Raw genomic sequence first — 19,186 nt, forward strand, 5'->3', positions numbered from 1 at the left:
CAAAATAATCATCCCTTAAGTCAAATTTGCATATTTATTTCCCTACTTTACTGTAACTCCTCATAGCCTTTAATGACAATCACAATTCATATTCATGTCTCATTCTGATGATAATTAATAATACCTGAAATTCATTTGTGTTCCATGCTTTTTGCTGTTGTGATTGTTTAGATGATCGGGAACTGTGATGTGAAATGCTGATATTTGTTATACCAGTAATAATAAAAGTACACATTCATAATTTATACATTTATATTGTTAAGTTACCAAATTATTCCTAAAAAACCTTAATAACTGCCTTTAAGAGTCAATTATTATTAGTCGTAATATTAACAGTAACAAAGGAACTTGAATACTCAGAGTATTTATATAGATTAAGTTGTGTTAAATATTACAGAAACAGCTTTTTACTCGAATATTTTGAGTTCCCGACACATTTTGAATTTATTAAACTGTTTCCAGTTAATCTGGACTTTATATGAGCATCACATATTTAATAACATGACCTTCATGATGTGAATGTTTTCCCAGTTCGTACATTTACAGATTTTCTAAGTGTATAAAATTGATTGGTTGTGGTTTTTAATCAGCTGTACTTATGAAGTTATGCAGGTTAAAAAGTGCTGCAAAATTATTTTTAAAGCGTCAGATTCATTCATGTACATGCTGGGAAAATATTCTTACTATGAGGGTAAACTTTTGCATTTGTTGTTCCACAAACACCCTCCTCCTCCTCCCGTCTCTGTCCCCCACACACATTTTGGGAATTGAGACGTCCTCTGACATGCCGTACTCGGATTTCCGGGTCACACTCAGGAAGCACAAATTAGAGAAATGAGGAAAGCCAGTAGAGTCCAGGTGGAGTGACGGCTGTCAGCACAGACAGCAAAGTGCAGAGTGATGCTCTGCTCAGAGTACAAGGAAAACTTTGTGTGTGTGAGAGTTTATTTTTAAGCAACTTTAATTCAATAAATTAGACTTTTTTTTAATGTAAATTTGATAAATTAGTAAAACTTAAAACACCTCATGTGCTCATTTAACCATTTATCAGATCTGATGCTTAGTTTAATATTCAGTGCTTTTTACTGGAAAACGCTTTTATTTCAATAATAAAGCCATAAATGTGTTTCAATAAAATGAAAACTCACTTGAAATTATTATTGCTTTGATTCACAAACCCACCACCTACTGACCAATCAGACCTCTGGGATCCTCCAGACCCTCAAGTGAGGACAGTAAGAGGGTTACGGTTACAAGCTCCGCCCCTTTTATAAGCTCGTGTCTACACTGATGACTCATCGGTCGATGAGCAGCGGGGATGGCGGCAGTGAAAAGATGATTTAATCATTTAACAGTTATTGATAACTGTGTTGAATCAAAGTATCAACACAGTTATCAATAACACCACATTTCAGGACACGGTAGGTTAACGACGAACACATTCCTCTCAGTTGTTTGCAGTTTTGTTATTCTGTCTTAAACGTTTTGGTGCATTACTCTGGAATAAATATGTTATTGCTTTGATTTTAGTTGAAGCTTTTTCAGCTGTTTCCATGATTTTTGTCTTCATGATCATTTTTTCACACTGATGTTTGTGATTTTCTTGTATCCTTGCCGGGACTGAAGGATGTGAGTAAAAACAGCTCCGGCGAGCTTTCCTGTATCAGGGAAACATGATGTGATGTGATCTGAAGGACTGGTGTGTTTTTGTGTGACGGAGGTCATTAGCGTGTTGTTTCTTTGTTAAAGTGTCTCCAGTGTGTCTGGGATGACGGCACGCACCCCATCCTCCTCCCACGTCTCTGCACCTCCACCCAGCTCTTTCTTGTTATTTATAGTATTCTTGTGTTTCTTTATGGAAGAGCTGCGCTGAATGAGAAGACTGACAATGTGACAATAAAAGCTTCTTATCCATTTTTCTCCTTAACAGATGTTTTGGTTGAAACATTTACTAAGACTTTACGTTTCGTTTCAGTGGATTTTAACTTAAGTCTGATTATTTTCATCTTCAGTACAGTAGGGCTGCTCTTTACAGTAGTAAAGATACTTTGGTGCACAAAAAGGCCGACAGGTTTTGGCCTGTGTGATGTGCAGATGTTGGTTCCTGCTGCAGGTCACGCTACTGTGCCACACGGACCAGCAAAAAGCTTTAAATATTTGTTTTTGGTTCATTATGTGCATTTTTGTCTGGACATCTGATGGAACAGGGACTCAAACTCGTGACCCATCTGTTATTGGGTTGGAGACAGGTGAGCAGAGGTGAGTCTGTCTCTTAGAGCCGGAGCTCAGAGATTCACAGCAGCGATATGCGAGACTGCAAAGCTTGGTATCAATCCAAAACCAAGCAAACACTGGGCCAGTACTGATACAGATACTGTGAACTTCTGCAGGATGGAGCAGTGTGTCAAACACATCTTTAAACTTGGGCAACTCATTGGTTGCCCAAGTTGCCCAACCGACAGCCTCGGATCTTCGTCCCATCACCTCCAGCTGGTCTTTACTTAACAATACAAAACACCTCAAGGTGACGGCTGTTGTGATTTGGCTCTATGGAAAATAAAACCGAATTGAATTAAAAATTGAATTTTAAATCTAAGCCTGGAGGGAGATAATATGATTGAAATATGTAACTGAAATTGTCACTGTGGCGTTTTTTGAGCACTTTGTTTGAGGGAAAATGCATTTACCGGGCTGTGGTCGACTCCTTTGTCACGTGGTGTGAGCAGAATCATCTGCAGCTCAACGTGGCAAAGACCAAGGAACTGATCGTGGACTTCAGGAAAACCAGGAAACACTTGACCCCTGTTTCAATCCAGGGGGTCAGTGTTGACATTGTGGAGGACTATAAATACCTTGGAGTACACATTGACAATAAACTGGACTGGGCTAAAAACACCACAGCACTTTACAGGAAGGGCCAGAGTCGTCTCTATTTTTTGAGGCGACTGAGGTCCTTCAACATCTGCCAGAAAATGCTGAGGATTTTCTATGAGTCTGTGGTGGCCAGTGCGATCCTGTATGCTGTTGCATGCTGGGGGAGCAGGCTGAGGGTCGCAGATGCCAACAGACTTAATAAACTAATCCGTAAGGCCAGCAATGTTGTGGGGATGGAGCTGGACTCCCTCAAGGTGGTGTCGGAGAGGCGGATGCTGTCCAAGATAAAGACAATGTTGGATAACACCTCCCACCCACTCCATGACATGCTGGTCAGTCACAGGAGCTCGTTCAGTGAGAGACTGAGATTACCGAAAAGCACCACTGAACGACACAGGAAATCATTCCTGCCTGTGGCCATCTCCCTGTACAACGCATCCACTTAACACACTGTTTGCTGCTACAGCTACACATGTTTCTTTTCCAGCTATTTATTTATGAGTGACTTATGTATGTATGTATGTATATATATGTATATATTGTACTATTCTTAGTTAGCGTATTGTCTGTCTTGTCTTAATGTTGGTTTAAAATGGAGCACTGTAACAAAAAATAATTTCCCCCAGGGATCAATAAAGTATTCTGATTCTGATTCTGATTCTGATTAAAATTGACTAGACTCTAACCATCTCGGGGGTGGATGTAGCAGGGAGCCAATGAAGAGAAACTATTATGGGAGAAATATAATCACTGTCACTACACTCACAGTGGCATTTTGGATTGACTGAAGGCTTTTCAATTAGCTTTTTAAACAGCCTGATAATAATGAATGACAGCAGTCCAGGCTGCAAGTAACAAAAGTATGAACTAGTTTATCAGCATCCCTCTGAGGCAGGATGTTCCCAGTGAATAATACATCATTAAGTTGACATGGAAAATAAGAAAATCCAGAAATAAAGAACAAACCAAGCCACTTAAAAATAGATTATATGTAAGTTCTATTGGCTGTAATTGTGGAGAAACCTGGTTCTACAGAAAGGTGCATGAGAAGTAGAGAAGAGTCCCACGTCTAAGGTTGACTGCTGCAGCCCTACAGAGGGAGCTAACTTCAGCCACTTGTATTCATGAGCTCAGATCTCATGACTACAGCTGAATGTTGGAATCCAGATGATGTGGTAAACTGAAGGCTTTGTCTCACCAAAACAACCCGACACAGCACATTACACTTCACCTTTCCATCACCCGAATAGAATGACCCAAACACGACAGGAAGGTAACGTTATCCAACACTGGGGATGAGGTGGGAGTCAGGCTGCCTTCTCAAGCTTTCACTGGCACAGGCCTATCAGTAGCTAAATAAGTCATTGGTTGTAATATAAACACCAACACCTATCCTCTTATCCTTTATTTACCCAGATTAAAGTCTCACTGAGATTGAAAATCTCTTTTCTCAGCAGAGACCTGGTCTCGAGGGCAACAGAAATTACAACAAATAAAACCTGAGTAAAGAAATGAACTCCCCACATAACCAGTTCCAGCAATGTCACATCCTTCTGCAGATTGCTACAAGAAACAGGTGTAGTCTATTAAAATATTTCTTCTTAATTCATTTTTTCCTAAAAAACGATCAATGGGGAAGTCTGAGACGGAGATGGCCACTTAGCAGCAGCAGAGAAGAAGGGTGTCCATGATGCCGACTGCCAGTTACAAAATGAAAAGCACAATTGTAAAAAAAAAAAAAAAAAAAAAGTTGCTACTAACTGGATGCACTAATAAAAAAACAGATTATTATGATCAAAAAAAAATTTAAAAGGTTGCAGAAAGTATTTCCTCACAGTGAGAAGAAAAAATATGAAAAGTTTCAACGTGAGTTTTAAAGGACGAATGATATAATGAAACCAACCAGTCCATAGTAACAAATCAAGAAAAAGAGCAGCACAGTATTTCTTTCTCTCTACTGCATCAGAAACTTCTTTAACTTTTATAACAGCAGCAGTTATTTCGCTGTATTATTCAATAACCTGACAGATGTTGGGGAATTCTTTCATTAGCAAACGGTTAGGCTTTTTAACTTCTGCTACTGAACTGAAGGATCACTTCCTTTGAATAAAATGAGAACACAGAAAGATTACAATATGCCAAGAGGGTAAGGTTAAAAATTTAAATGAGTGGTTCTGCTGTAAATGATCTAGCCAGTTTAAGAAGTGATCAGCACCTGCAGGTGTCATGGTCCTGGGCCATGTGGGCCCAGTATTCTTAGTTCTTTGTATTCTCGTATTTCGTTCCTTATTTAGGCCATGTCTTCTGAGGTGCCCTGTTGTGTTGTTCCCTAAGTGTTTTTCCCTTCATGGCTCTCTCCCCCCTGTGTGCCCTCTATGTATTGATGAGCCCTCGTCTCCCTTTGTGGTTGTTTCATGTTTCCCCAGCCCGTTATGTCTGTGTTTTCCCCGTGCTCTCTCTCCTCCTGTCGGAACCTCTGTGCCTCTACATGTCATGTTCAGTTCACCCCGCCCTGTCTCGTTATGATTATCAGTGTCACCTGTGTTCCCCGTGTGTGCCCACTTTCCTCGTTTACCCTCTGTGTATTTCTGTCTGAGTCTCCCTCTGTTCGGCGTCGTGTTCTCCCTCATGCTGTGTGTGATTCCCCCGTGTTTCCTGGTGAGCTTTACGTTAGTTTTTCCCAGTTTAGTTTTGTATCTCCCATTGTCTTTTGTCAGCAATAAAGCTGCTTTTTGAGTTCATCCCCGTGTGTGTGAGTTTTCATTTTGGGTCCTCCTCCTGCCTGCCACACAGCCGAGCCATGACAGAAGAACACGACCACGATATGGACCCAGCAGTTCACAACCCCTCCGCGGACCTCCAGTACGATCTGACCATGTCAGACCCAGCGGACAGTTCGGACGAGATTGGGGAGGAGCTGCAACGGCTCTGCCGGCTCATGACGCGCATCTGTGGGTGCACGGACCCCAGAGTGGTGTCCACCGGGTTGGCGGCCATTGACGCAATCCTTCAGCAAGCGCCACAGCTCCGGCGGTTTCCCCAGCTTTTTGAGGCGTTCGACTCTCTGGCCCCCCTGAAGGAGGAGCTTCGCGCTCGCACGCTGGCCCAGAGGGTGTTAAACGCCGCCTCCGCACCTACGACTCCGACCCGCAAACGGTTGTCGTTGCCGCTGCCTCGCGAGCCGGAGGCAGTCAGAGTAGGGACTCTGAGGCTCACCGCTGCACCGCCATCAACTCACAGTTCGTCTCCGCCACTGTCAAGCTACATAGCCCAGCGCACCGAGATGGTGGAGGCCACAGATTTCGACGATGATGAGCGACAGCAGGTATTGCTAGCTTTACGGGAGGACGAGCTTCGTTGGAAGCCCTGGCTCATTTCAGAGGAGGAACTCACACCTGTTGCACCGCCTCGGACCAGCCGCTCGCCCTCCCCACACTGCTCAGACTTTACTTCGCCTGCCTCTTTTCTGGCAAGGATGTGGGCGGACGACAAGGAGATCGCCGCCACACCACCCTCTGCTTCGGTGGCTCCAGCATCCATCGTACACACTTCCAGAAAGAACCGGCGTCAGCGCCGCCGTCGCGCACTGCTACGTCCTGTCTCGCCCTCCACGAAGCGTCCCGCGGACGCTGTGGGGGTCCTGGACGTCGATCACGAGGGGCAGCAGCACGCCGCAGGCGCACAGCTAGTGGAAGAGTTCGGGAGGGAGCCGTGGCTCGCTCCTGATCATGACGAGCGCTCTTTCCGGGGGACTCGACTGGCTCTTGGGGGTCCCCGGAGTTGCCAGGGACTTCCACCGCTCACCCCGCCCGCTTCCACGGATAGAAAGAAGCGGCACTCTCGCCGCCGGCACCCTGAGCCTGCCATTTCTCGGACAGTTTTTTCTGAGCCTGCTCCTTTTCCTGCTCGTGTTTCTCCTCCCAGGTCAGTTCAGTTAGCTCCCTCGCAGCCACCCTCAGTTCAGTTAGCTCCCTCGCAGCCACCCTCAGTTCAGTTAGCTCCCTCGCAGCCACCCTCAGTTCAGTCTCCAGTAGCTCCAGTGCCGCCTGTAGCGCAGGCCCCGATAGCAGTACGGTCCGCTGGTCAGCTTAACATCCAGCCAGGGGTCTCAAATCTCTCTGGCTCTGCATCAGCTCCTGCTGGGAGCTCGGATGAGCTCATCCAGGACTCCGCGGCTCCCACGCCGCCATCTACCTCGTCAGCTGGAGGGTCCGAGGGGCCCGTTCAGCCTCCTGTCTCCGCTGGAGGGTCCGAGGGGCCCGTTCAGCACCATGCCACATCAGCTGGAGGGCCCGAGGAGCCCATCCAGCCACCTTCTGCTACGCCTGGTCCAGCCTGTGCTTCGTCAGCTGCAGCCTCCGAGCCTTCGCCCGGTCCAGCCTCCGAGCCTTCGCCCGGTCCAGCCTCCGAGTCTTCAGCCTCGCCCGCCGCGGCTTCGGCCTGTGCTTCGTCTGGTCCTGTGCCCACCGGGCCATGGCCAGCACGCCTGACACTGGAGAGCCGCCGCTGCCTTCCGCGCGGCCGGCCCCCTGAACTGCTCCGTCGTCTCCTCCTCCGCCGCCGCCGCCGCTGCCTTCCGCGCGGCCGGCCCCCTGAACTGCTCCGTCGTCGTCTCCTCCTCCGCCGCCGCCGCCGCTGCCTTCCGCGCGGCCGGCCCCCTGAACTGCTCCGTCGTCTCCTCCTCCGCCGCCGCCGCTGCCTTCCGCGCGGCCGGCCTCCGGACCAGCTCTGCCACCTGTGCCACCCGCCTGGTCGGCCCCCCGACCGTGTGACCCGTGAACTCTTGTTCCTGTGGGCTCTGGGTCGGCCCCCTGAACTTTATTTTGACTATGGTCGTGTGCTCCCGTGTTTTCTGTTGTTTATTTTGTTTCCCGTTCTGGTTCCTCCGTCCTGGTCCCCCGCCTCCCGCCCTGGGTGGGTTGTTTTTTGTTTTTGTTTCTCGGGTTTGGGCTGTCGGGAGCCAGCCCTTTAGGGGGGGGTGGTGTCATGGTCCTGGGCCATGTGGGCCCAGTATTCTTAGTTCTTTGTATTCTCGTATTTCGTTCCTTATTTAGGCCATGTCTTCTGAGGTGCCCTGTTGTGTTGTTCCCTAAGTGTTTTTCCCTTCATGGCTCTCTCCCCCCTGTGTGCCCTCTATGTATTGATGAGCCCTCGTCTCCCTTTGTGGTTGTTTCATGTTTCCCCAGCCCGTTATGTCTGTGTTTTCCCCGTGCTCTCTCTCCTCCTGTCGGAACCTCTGTGCCTCTACATGTCATGTTCAGTTCACCCCGCCCTGTCTCGTTATGATTATCAGTGTCACCTGTGTTCCCCGTGTGTGCCCACTTTCCTCGTTTACCCTCTGTGTATTTCTGTCTGAGTCTCCCTCTGTTCGGCGTCGTGTTCTCCCTCATGCTGTGTGTGATTCCCCCGTGTTTCCTGGTGAGCTTTACGTTAGTTTTTCCCAGTTTAGTTTTGTATCTCCCATTGTCTTTTGTCAGCAATAAAGCTGCTTTTTGAGTTCATCCCCGTGTGTGTGAGTTTTGCATTTTGGGTCCTCCTCCTGCCTGCCACACAGCCGAGCCATGACAGCAGGTTCATTTGGATCCAACAGCCTTGAGGCCCTGTGGACGTCTGAGGACCAAAAGTCAAATGTTGAAGCACAGATTGAGTTCGAGCCTCCTGTTCTTTAAGTGGTTTTAAATCTAGATGTAAAGACTCAAATAAAGACCCCAAAGAATAAAAAGGTTAATTAAAGCAGTAGCGAATGTTGCATTTTTCAATTAAAGTACAGACGTTTTATATAGTGCAACACATGTAGTTACATGCCTGATAGAATATTTTCATTATTTTTGAAAATTTCTCAGAATCATTAAGGTTGTCAAACTGTGACTTCACCTTTTTCATTAAGGACACTGAACTATTTATGAGCTGACCAAAAATCAGCCAGGCTCCTTCTTTGAGGAGGAAAGTTGAAAACCAAGGACTGTTATGTCCTTTTACTCTAATTTACAGGAAGGAGTGTGATTATAATTTTGATAAAAGCATTACAAATGTGTTTACTTGCTAGTTCAGTATTGAGGTAGATTCTATTCAAGTCACAGTCCCATAAATCATGAAAGACAGCTTGCTCCCAGGAATGCTTCAAATCTTGTTTAAAAGCTATTTGAGGTCTTCAGTCTGGAAACATTTATGCGTATTGAGTATTGATTCATTGTATTAATTCATTATGTACATTTATGTACATTTACCGTCCCAGTTCAAACCTCCAGTCAGATGAATTTGATCAAAATCTAAGGCAGCGATATTAAAGCATCAGAGGATGAGGATGACATAGAGGGCAAAAAATTGAAATAGTTTAATAACAGATCCTGATAGCTGGTTAGTATCATAGAGATACGCCGCCGCCTTTTCTGGTCAGTAACAACAAAAAACATTGTACTGGACAAGGGCGAGGATCAAGCGACCAAAAGTGTATTATCTTTGCCATAATCTTTGTAGTAATATAGACGGATTTCTCCAAACCATGACTGTTTCATTTGCGAGTTAAGGAAATGAAACAGTCAAAAGGAATAAATAGGTCAAGAAAATGAGGTAAGATGTGATCTTCACTGAAATGTGTGATCAAGTTTGAAGATTTAACATCCAGGTTGTGACTTTTGAAAGGAATAAAAATCTCCACACTCCTCCTACACCGTACATGGACCGGGAACTAATCACTAAAGTCCATAAAAGAAAATGAGGTGCTGAGAGGAATTATTGCACGATCTACTGTGCAATATAAAGCGCCTTGAGGCGACTATAGTTGTGACTTGGTGCTATATAAATAAAATTGAATTGAACTGAATTGAATTGAACATGCTGATGGGTATGTAGCGGTAAGAAGAATATTGATTAGCTCCAATCCAGTCCACTTAAAAAACCTGGTATGTCAAGGATTTTGGTCTTCCCCAGCTATATGAACATAATGCTGTGTAACATCACACATCATCCAGGAAATCAAGCTGTCTGGAAACATGCTGTGAATAAATTAAAGGAAATCTGAGTGGCCAGGGTCCAACAGACAGCGTTCAATGATCCCATCAGAGTAAACAAGAAGTAGTTCCCTTTGTTATGACTGTCAGCAGATTCAGCTCCAACAGGTCAGCAGGCCCCTGGGCCCAGCCAGCAGGGAAACAAATGAAAATACAAAGTGATGATAATTAAAGTTATCACGACTTAAGAAACGAGATGGATCATTTTCTTTAATTTGACCCTCACTGCTTAATAAAGGGTGTTTGTTTAACACATGACCTCCATGCAGAACCAGACAAACGAGTCAGATTCAGAGTTAGTCAGAACTACCAGACTGTAAAATCAATAGAATGAAATTAATATTCAATAATTAGTATTAGTTTTGGCTAACAATTACAAACTTGTTTTGTAGAGAAACCTGGAGACTGAAGGAAATAGTCCAAATTTTCTGTCACGGGGGTGGAACGGACTCAGGCGCAGACTGAGGTAGCACAGTTCAACGACACTTTATTAATCACACTGGTGCGCTATATACACGTGAAGGGAGGGGGGAAACACCAGGGTCCCGGGGATCAATAGGCTGGGGAGACACACTTCTTCGCACTCGCTCTGCTCCTCGTCCAAATAGTCTCCACACAAGCAGCTCAGCTCACTCTCCTACTCACGGGGTCCAGGGGTCACAAAAGGGCTGATCCAGGTAAACCTGTTTACACAGACGAGGGTAAGTCGAAGGCAAACACGGGAACAGTAGAATCGCAAGGAAGCCAGGCAATACTAACGAGAGTTACTCAATATTCCAGTGACGAATAGCTCATAGCCCCAGCCTTAAGAGCCAGAGAACTGCAATTCGCTCGAGATCAGCTGCAGGTGCGTGGGCCAAGGGCAGGAGCCCAATCAGAGCTCCGCCCAGGCAGACAGGTAGGAGAGAGAGAGCGAGAGAAAAACAACAAACACTTGTGGCCACACTGGGCTGGCCGGGGAGGCACAGGGACCATGACATTTCCAAAGAGTCCAAATCTGTGATTAATCTTTCTGTTTTGAATCATTAGTTAGTATAACTGGCTTTGAGTTTCTATTGTTTAAATTTTTTAATACTTTTTTAATTTTCTCATAGTATTTTGTGTTTTGCCACTGTGAGATTTCTGTATTTAGCTGGACTTTGTCACTTCAGTTTTACAAAGCTAGCTGTCTCTTAGCTGTTTCAGTTGATTGTCTTGATTGTCTTCAGCGGTGTTTCCTTCCGCTTCTGTTTCCACTTCACCAATAAGTGCTGTTCATTGTTGTTGCTTTCATTTGGCATCTGCATAGCTAAAATCATATTAGCATCTATTTGGTTTTATTTTATTCAACCCAGATAAAAAGCTGGTCTTTTATTATTCTGTCTGCTGTGAGAGTGTATCCGTGTCCTTGTGAACTAAACAACTAACAAAGCGACTTACAGATTCAGGATCATACATTTTACCTGTAATCTAAAAAAATAAATAAAAAAAAGAATAGGGGGATCTTCCAGAAATGGTCATGTGATTGATTGTGACCTGCTGATCTCTAAGCTGGAACATATGTGCTGCAGAGCAGGTTAGGTTAACACCATCAGCTACCATGTGTCACGGCTGAGCAGCCGGTGTGTTTATGGTCTGGACCCAAATCCAAAACTAAACACATTCAACATGGAAATATAAGACTTTCAAAATAAAACAGGAAACATAATGGAACATAGACATGACAACACAAGCTTGACGTCAGAAGATGGAAACGCACACACGACAGACTGGGGAGACACAGAACACAAGGGAACACAAGGGAACAGATAAGGGAGATGAAAGCATCGCCAAAGATTAAACATAGAGGACAAGACAGACTTACACAGAACACAGGAAAAGACTCAAACACAGAGACATGGATGAAACATGAACTAGAATAAATGACTCAACTAAACTCTAACTAAATAACACAAGAACTTAACATTAATGCAATCTAATGTAAGAAAAAAAAAACTTACATAAAAGCCTGAAAAATACAAAATAAACTCACAGATCCAGCCCTAGACACCATGGTGATCCACACCAGTAACAAATGAATCGTCTATGAAAATCCCAGAGCTAACTCTGACATAGTCAGGGATTAAACACAACATGTTGCTCTAATAATAATAATAAGAAGAAGAATAGCACCCTTCCCCCCCAAAGAAAAAAACAAAAATCAAGGAAGCCAGTTGGATTATGTCTGTATTCGTGATTTTAAGCTATTCGAATTCCTTCCTTTGTCTGATAAACCCTTTAAGATAAAGAGGCAATTATAGAATGCAAATGTAGGTAACAGCTTTTTGTAAAGATCGAATAATCTAACATCAAACCCTGAAAACAAAGGAGTGCTCCTCAAAATGTAGCTTTTTTTGAGGGGAGAATTAACATGACAAAGTGTCAGAACTCCACAGCTCTCTTCTCTACATTTAAATGTCTCTCCTGGAGAAAACAGTCCATTCCCAACCATTCCATGAGAGCCTTCTCATTCCCACTGACATCATGTGCAAAGGATTAAAGAAGATTGTTACAGTTCAGGATATGAATACTGAGCAAAATTCCATTATGTCCACTCTTCGTGTAGAAAATTGCATTTAGATTTTGTACAAGTGTTGAATTTATTGTATGCCTGCTGTAATATCACGCCTCTCTGAGATGATTTGTTTGCTGAATTAAACTGAAATTTGAAACAATACTGATGGTGCAGCAGCGCTCCTCGTTTTGTCTTTAAGGCCCTGAAATTGAAAACTGCTGTGAACTTGAGCAGCACGGCTTCAATAACAGCTCGAGAGGTTTCAGAGACGCTGTTTAATGCTTCAGGGTTCAATCTCAAAGGGAATACATTTAGAGTAAATGCACTAATGGACAGTGAAGCAGAGACGGGACAGTTACGTTGAAAAGCAGCTACATGGTAAAATAAATCTTTGAAGGGAATTATTCTGTAGGCTCGCAGTAATATTTCACAGGGAGAAAGCTGTTAGTAAGCAATCTGTCCAAATGTTCTGTGATGGCGAGTGAGGGGGGCATTAACGGGAGGTAAAATCATGGTGTGAGAGATTTTTCTTTATCCAAGAGGCTGCAGGTGATCTGAGAAAATGCATCAAAACAATCACCTCAGAGAGAGGCCAAAAAACAATTTTGCGAGGCAATCAGCCCATTTCAGATGGGTCATTGAGAAGTCGGTGTAAGAAAGTGTTTTTGTAAAATGCAGGGGGAAAAATCTGCATTAAGAAAACACATGTGCTAAAGGTGAGAATCTACTCAGGGACAAAATGATAGTCACTCCATTTTTAGAAAAATAATGTATTTTCCCACCTTGAACAGTAAATAAAAAGCTTTTTCTCAGCTGTTCTGGTTCATTTCACCGTTAAGGCTCAATGCTGGGGATGAATTTCCAAACGGCTCATATTGTGCATGCAGAAAAACACCACGTTCCTCATCTTATAATTACCTAACACTTGTCTTACATGATTCTCAAACACTGCAAACTACACTAGACTCACTTATTTTCTTGAGGAAAGCTGATTGCGATGCATTGAAGGAAGGGCTCTTCAGACGCCGATTTCGAGAGCAACAAGTTTTATATTGACCAAAATAGCATTTATATTTGTAATGTGAGGAAAATGGTTATTTTTTCCCAGCAATGATCAGTAAACAATAAAAGAAGGGAAACAAATAGGAAAACTGTGCCCTTTGAATTAGATTACCACCTGGCCCTGTACAGGAGGCTGGAGGGAATCTACCCCGTAAATATTCAGATATGATCAAAATGCTCCTGATTTATAGATCTTAGTGGTGGATGATCCTCTAGCTTCAAAAGATAAATTAACCATATTACCATATAAAGATGTTTTATTTTTCACCAAAGGGAGAAAAAGGGCCAGCAAACAGCTGTGCTGTGCTCATAAAACACTAAACTCTGGAGTTTTTCCTCAATCTCCTCTTTTTAACACAAACTCAAGTCTGTTAAAATTCTTCTACCTGAAACTCTCAGTTTTTCACATCAGTTATTTTATGATCTGTGAAAACTTTAATCTTTGGTAGGATTTAGTCCTTTTTTAAAAGGGAAGACATCTGAACTTCTGATTATTCTGATTATTTCACCAGTAGCCTCAACATCATCTTTTGTGCATATACATGAATAAATAAATGTGAACATTTTCCAAATGGATGCCTCACTTCATAGTCAGTTTACAGGGATACATTTGCAGGTGGCACACTTTGGCTTGTAAACTAGAATCAGTTTGAAACACCAGGTGTAAACAGTCAGGACCTAAAAACAAACCCATCCTGCAGTTACAAAATGCTGCTGGATATTCTTCTTTCTGTTTTCTTCTTGTCACATATTCTTACTGACCTCTCTCCTAAAGTTCTCGCTTATGAGGTAGCATGGCCACAAGCATCCTCTGCACTCTCCTACAGCTTCTTAAATATAGTTGGTACCTTGCTACAGGTCCATACATCAATGCTATCCTTGCTCCTCTGTACAGCGTCTGTCTCCCACATAAAACTGAGCAACTCTTCCTGTTTTCTAAAGTGTTGTAACTGCCCATTAAACATGTTTTACAATAACCACAATAACCATAGTTTTTAAATGAGCTGATGTTGTAAATATAAGCACACAATAGCTGAGTGCAGCGAACAGTCAGTGGGCCAAAGAGACATTTAAAGATTTAACTGAAAGACAAAGCTGGGAGAAAGTAATGTGTGCATGATACTTGGCCCTAAAGCAACAGAGACAATCTGCAGATGACGGTGTGTGTGTGTGTGTGTGTGTGTGTGTGTGTGTGTGTGTGTGTGTGTGTGTGTGCGTGTGTGTGTGTGTGTGTGTGTGTTGGGATCATTACTCAGCAGAACAGTTGTTGGCATGGACGAATGGATCAAAGGTGTTCAGTCGACATGCCAGATCAGGTTTTTTTGGTTTGGTTGGCTTTAAAGTTTCCCTTTTCATTAGGACCTCAACATTTTCAAAGGCCAGTGTTGTCACTCTCACATGAGCTGGAAGGTGTCATTTGTCATTCAGACAGGAGGAGGCTGACAAACATGATCACAGACTGAGTGACAAGGATTCAGCAAGCAGGGATTAAAGAGAAATTTTAATCAGGAGGGGTGATTTTTTAAAAGTTTTACTTACTGAACATGGCTTTAAATTTGTAGAGCAACTATATATATTTAATTAAATTTCATAAATATTTCCATTCCCATCATCATCTAGCTCTAAGTCATGTATGGCTGCTGGTGATGGAAATGGAGGTTGGCGGGTGAGCATATTTGTGTCAGGAGCTGTAGGGATCAAACATTCAGAGGAAATAAAGACGGGATTTTGTAAATAAGAAAGGTGTAAGGCTCAGCAAAATGAAGGGGGAAGGGCGTTTGATGCAAGCGAAAGAAAAATTCATATGTTTCTGTTTGAGATGGAACCTAAAACAAAGAAAACTGTCCTTCTGGCTGATTAGATCCAAGATGACTTATATGGTAACGTCAAAAAGTTGGAAAAATTAAACCATTAAGCCAGAGAAATGGTGAACGAAGTATGGAGGCGTGCGAGTTTAAGGCTTTGCTACACTTCACTCTAATTGTGCCAAATTACAAGTCAGTATCCCATGTGGGAAACATACCGTGTCGGAGATCTGCCACTTTCCTGTTGCTCCCAGATCTTTCAGCAGAGTTTCTAACCCACGTTACTGATACCTTCAAGCCCAGCTGAGACAGAGAGCAAAATCAGAACAAATGCATTTACTTCAACCACAGATGGAACAGCTTTGATTTGAGTTAGCTAAACAAATCTCAGTCCTTTTTCCAACTGATCATATAAGCTGAACTGAATGTTTAAGATTAGGGTAGATGAGATATATATAATCTGCAGTGGGTTATGGGTCTAGCCCAGGATCTCCTCACCGCTGGGCATGCTGGGAAAACTTCCAAAGGTTGGTCCCCAGGAGGCATCAGATCCTCAAACCGCTCCATCAGTCCCATAGTGGAAACTCATTTCAGCTGCTTGCATTCACAAACGTGTTTTATTCATTATCCAGATTCAATGACCAAAGGCAAGGATCGGGACATAGATGAACTGGTGAAGCTTTAATTTTTGACTCAACTCTCTCTTCACCACAATAGTCCAGTTAAACACCTGCATTATTACTGACAGAGACTGTGTTGGCCCTGCCACAGTCTGGTGACCTGTCAAGGGTTTACTCTGCCTCCATGAGAGACAGGGTAGACCCTATGGTAGCTGGGACAGGCTCCAGCACCACTACGACCTTGGAAAGGATCAGCAGAAGAGAACGGATGGAGGAATTATTATTATTGAAACAATCCACTGGTTCAACTCAGGCTCCACCTTCCCATTAAGCCAAGAAGATTCTTGATTCTTGAACCCCCTCATTCGAAGCAGCCTCCCTCCTAAAACAAAGAGGGAGCACTCCCCAGTTTTTGGGCATTGAACCATAGCCACAGACTTTAAGGTGCCAAATCTCATAGCAGCCATGTCACACTTGGCTGCAAGCCGCTCCAGTGTTGCTGGAAGTCACGCTCTAATAAAGCCAACAGAGCCTCATCATCCACAAAACGCAGATGGCCAAGTGCTGCCCCCCATCTAGCCTCACTTGGATAGCATTCAGTGGTTGAGTTCTTTTTAAGCATTGTTTAAGTTTGAAATGAAGCATACAGTGTATAAGTTAAAATATGCTTAAAGTCATTGATTTCTGCACATGTGGAGTTCTGTAACAATCACTGATCATGCTAGCTTTCAATCACTATTTGGTTTAAATGGTTTCCTATTTATTTACTTTTGTTAGTTTTCTGCACCAGTTCTTGTTGGTTAGGTTATAGAAAATATAATTTATGGGTTAAAAAATGAGACGGAAAGGGTCCCCAGGCTTAGATCCTACACAAGTCTACCTCGAATGTTGAGTGAGAGGTGTACAATTACAGCCATATAATAACAAAAATAATGTGGGTGAGGATTAGTGAGTGCCAGAGCCATGAGCCAGGATTAAACCGAGATCATCCTTGAATACATCAGGAAGATGGTCCCCAGGAAGAAACGCAGCAAGCGATGAGAAAACATGAAGAAACATGGAGTCCCTTCATGAGATGTACCATCAGCAGACAGAGGAAGTGGCTGACATCCAGAAATCCTACGACTTGAAGGATAACAAAGAGGCTCTGATTATGGCAGCATAAGAACAGGCACCAGATCCTTAGAGGCAGGAGAGTCTGCCACGGCCGACAGGACCCAAACCTCAGGCTGTGAAAAGGGGTCCTGGAGATGGTCCAGGACATTATAGCAGGATTTAAGATGCAAGCTGGGATAAATCCATTTTATTCTGCTCATCCAATATCCAATCACCAGGATTCTGGAGCACTAAGCCAGCTGTCATAGGGTGAGAGGGAAGATACATCCAAGAAAGGGGGTAACACAAAGGGACAGACCATCCCAATTCCCCTAATCTCATGCATGTCTTTGGGCTGCACCTAAGGAGAAAGCCCACAGGCACAGGGAGAACATCCACACTCCACACACACAAACATACAGGCCAGCCAGTGCAGCATTATTATTATTATTATTATTATTATTATTATTATTATTATTATTAACAACAATGATAATGATAATAATACCACATTAACAAAGAATTCTCAAATATGGAGTAAATAAAGTACTTTTCATTATTTCATTCATCATATCTTGTTCTTTTTAATTTTCTTCACATGTATTTTGTAGTTTGATTGTAATCTGCTGCTGGTGTCATACTTACAGGTCTACGCTCTTTTTATTACTTTTTATTTCACTGCTGAAATGTCATGTTGAGCCCTTTATCTTTTGAGGGGCTGTGGGGGACGGCCTACTTGTCAGCATTGTCAATAACAGTTTGGGATTTTCAGCAGACGGCAACAGACCAGCAGACTGCAGCACTGTGGGAACAAATGGGACCACCTTTGACTTATAAAAACTGACGCATGGAAGGCATTTTGTCGCCACAGTCAGAAGCAGATTCCTTCTTCATCTTGACAGGACTACTTAACTGTGGAGATAATGGGGATAAAGTGCAGAGAAAAAGAAGAGCAAAAACACGGTATGAGATGTAGCACTTCCTTTATTCCTCATAATGCAACCCTGACTTCACTATATGGGGAAAGCTATCCATGTCCTGCCAGAGAGGATGCAACACCTTAATCTCAAACATGGAGCCTTATGAGCCATCCTGCACACCAGGTCAAACTTCATCACACGAAGGAGGATCGCCTATGAAGTGCAAATCGCTGAGTTTCTCTGCACGGAAAAGAAGCATGATTGATGCATGTCAAGCAAGGGATGAAAGTAGAGCTGAGCTGCTGAGCTGGAAATGGCAATATACATCAATAAGTTATGCAGCATGTGTAAAAGAGCCCATCCAGAACAGCTTCCTGTTAATTCTCAGAAGGCTGATTTTGGGGAGCAACTCAGCACTGGTCTGTCAAAGACTCTGCACGAGTCATCAGTTCATGTAATTGTAGGGCTCACAACCATGTTTTCCACTCATGGGATGATCAAGTTCTTTGTTTGAGATAACACCCCTCAGCTATTTTCAGCTCGGGGTTAATTGCTTGAGCAACACTTTTTTCAGGAGTGAACTTGTGTGACACAGAGAAGTTTATCAAAAACCTGTTGCGTAACATTTTCAGATTTATTTATTTTTCTACTCTTCAAATGTGCAAAAAGCACGAAGGAGAGATTGAGTGTGATACAGCTACCGTGATGCATTCCTTCTTGTCTGTTGAAGTTTTTCATATTTGAAAATACACGTAGTATCACATCAAATTCACTCCAGCTCGAGCTGTTAGAGGCAGGCAGCAAAGAGTTGTCTGAGGTCTGTGTTTGAACAGAAACTATGTTTTCCAAACAGTAGTAGGTTATTTAATACCCGGGGCTAACTTGCTTTTGTGTATCTAACAACACTTCACTGGAATTACGTTTTAGACGAGGACTAAAAAGACAGCAATCTAAACAGGTAGCCATGGCAACAAAACAAAGGAAAAGCAGTCAATGTTCAGTTTATGGGCACAAAATAGTCACCGTGCTGCCAAGCTGTGGCAAGTCCACAAAGCTTTTTTGGTGGAGATATAAGTGGTGTCCTGTGTGTGAGTGAGAGCAGGCGAAGCAGGGACGTCATCCACCTTTGGGTTGCATGACGATATTAAAAGATAAGGGGACAGGAAGAGAACATGGCAACGTGACAAATGAGGCAGATCGTGCAAATGACAAATAATCAATAGAGAAATGGATGTGATCAGTTTAGGTCCCCGTGTATTAGGTTCCC

At 43.4% G+C, this 19,186-nt stretch overlaps 1 protein-coding gene across 1 annotated transcript in view; it reads left to right on the plus strand.

Annotated features, from left to right (window-relative positions):
- The first annotated feature begins 5,737 nt into the window (after window positions 1-5,737).
- LOC146695050 (uncharacterized) overlaps window positions 5,738-19,186 on the plus strand; it is a 54,940-nt gene continuing 41,491 nt past the window's right edge. The window contains exon 1 of the mRNA XM_085478505.1: window positions 5,738-6,956. Coding sequence (XP_085334631.1) covers window positions 5,750-6,956 — 1,207 coding nt within the window. The 5' untranslated portion in view covers window positions 5,738-5,749. The remainder of the gene's footprint in view (window positions 6,957-19,186) is intronic.

This window comes from Copadichromis virginalis, linkage group LG13 (genome assembly GCF_057382275.1).
Source record: "Copadichromis virginalis isolate Kocher_CV1m ecotype Utaka linkage group LG13, C_Virginalis_male_GT1.1, whole genome shotgun sequence".
NCBI classification, from domain to species: domain Eukaryota; kingdom Metazoa; phylum Chordata; class Actinopteri; order Cichliformes; family Cichlidae; genus Copadichromis; species Copadichromis virginalis.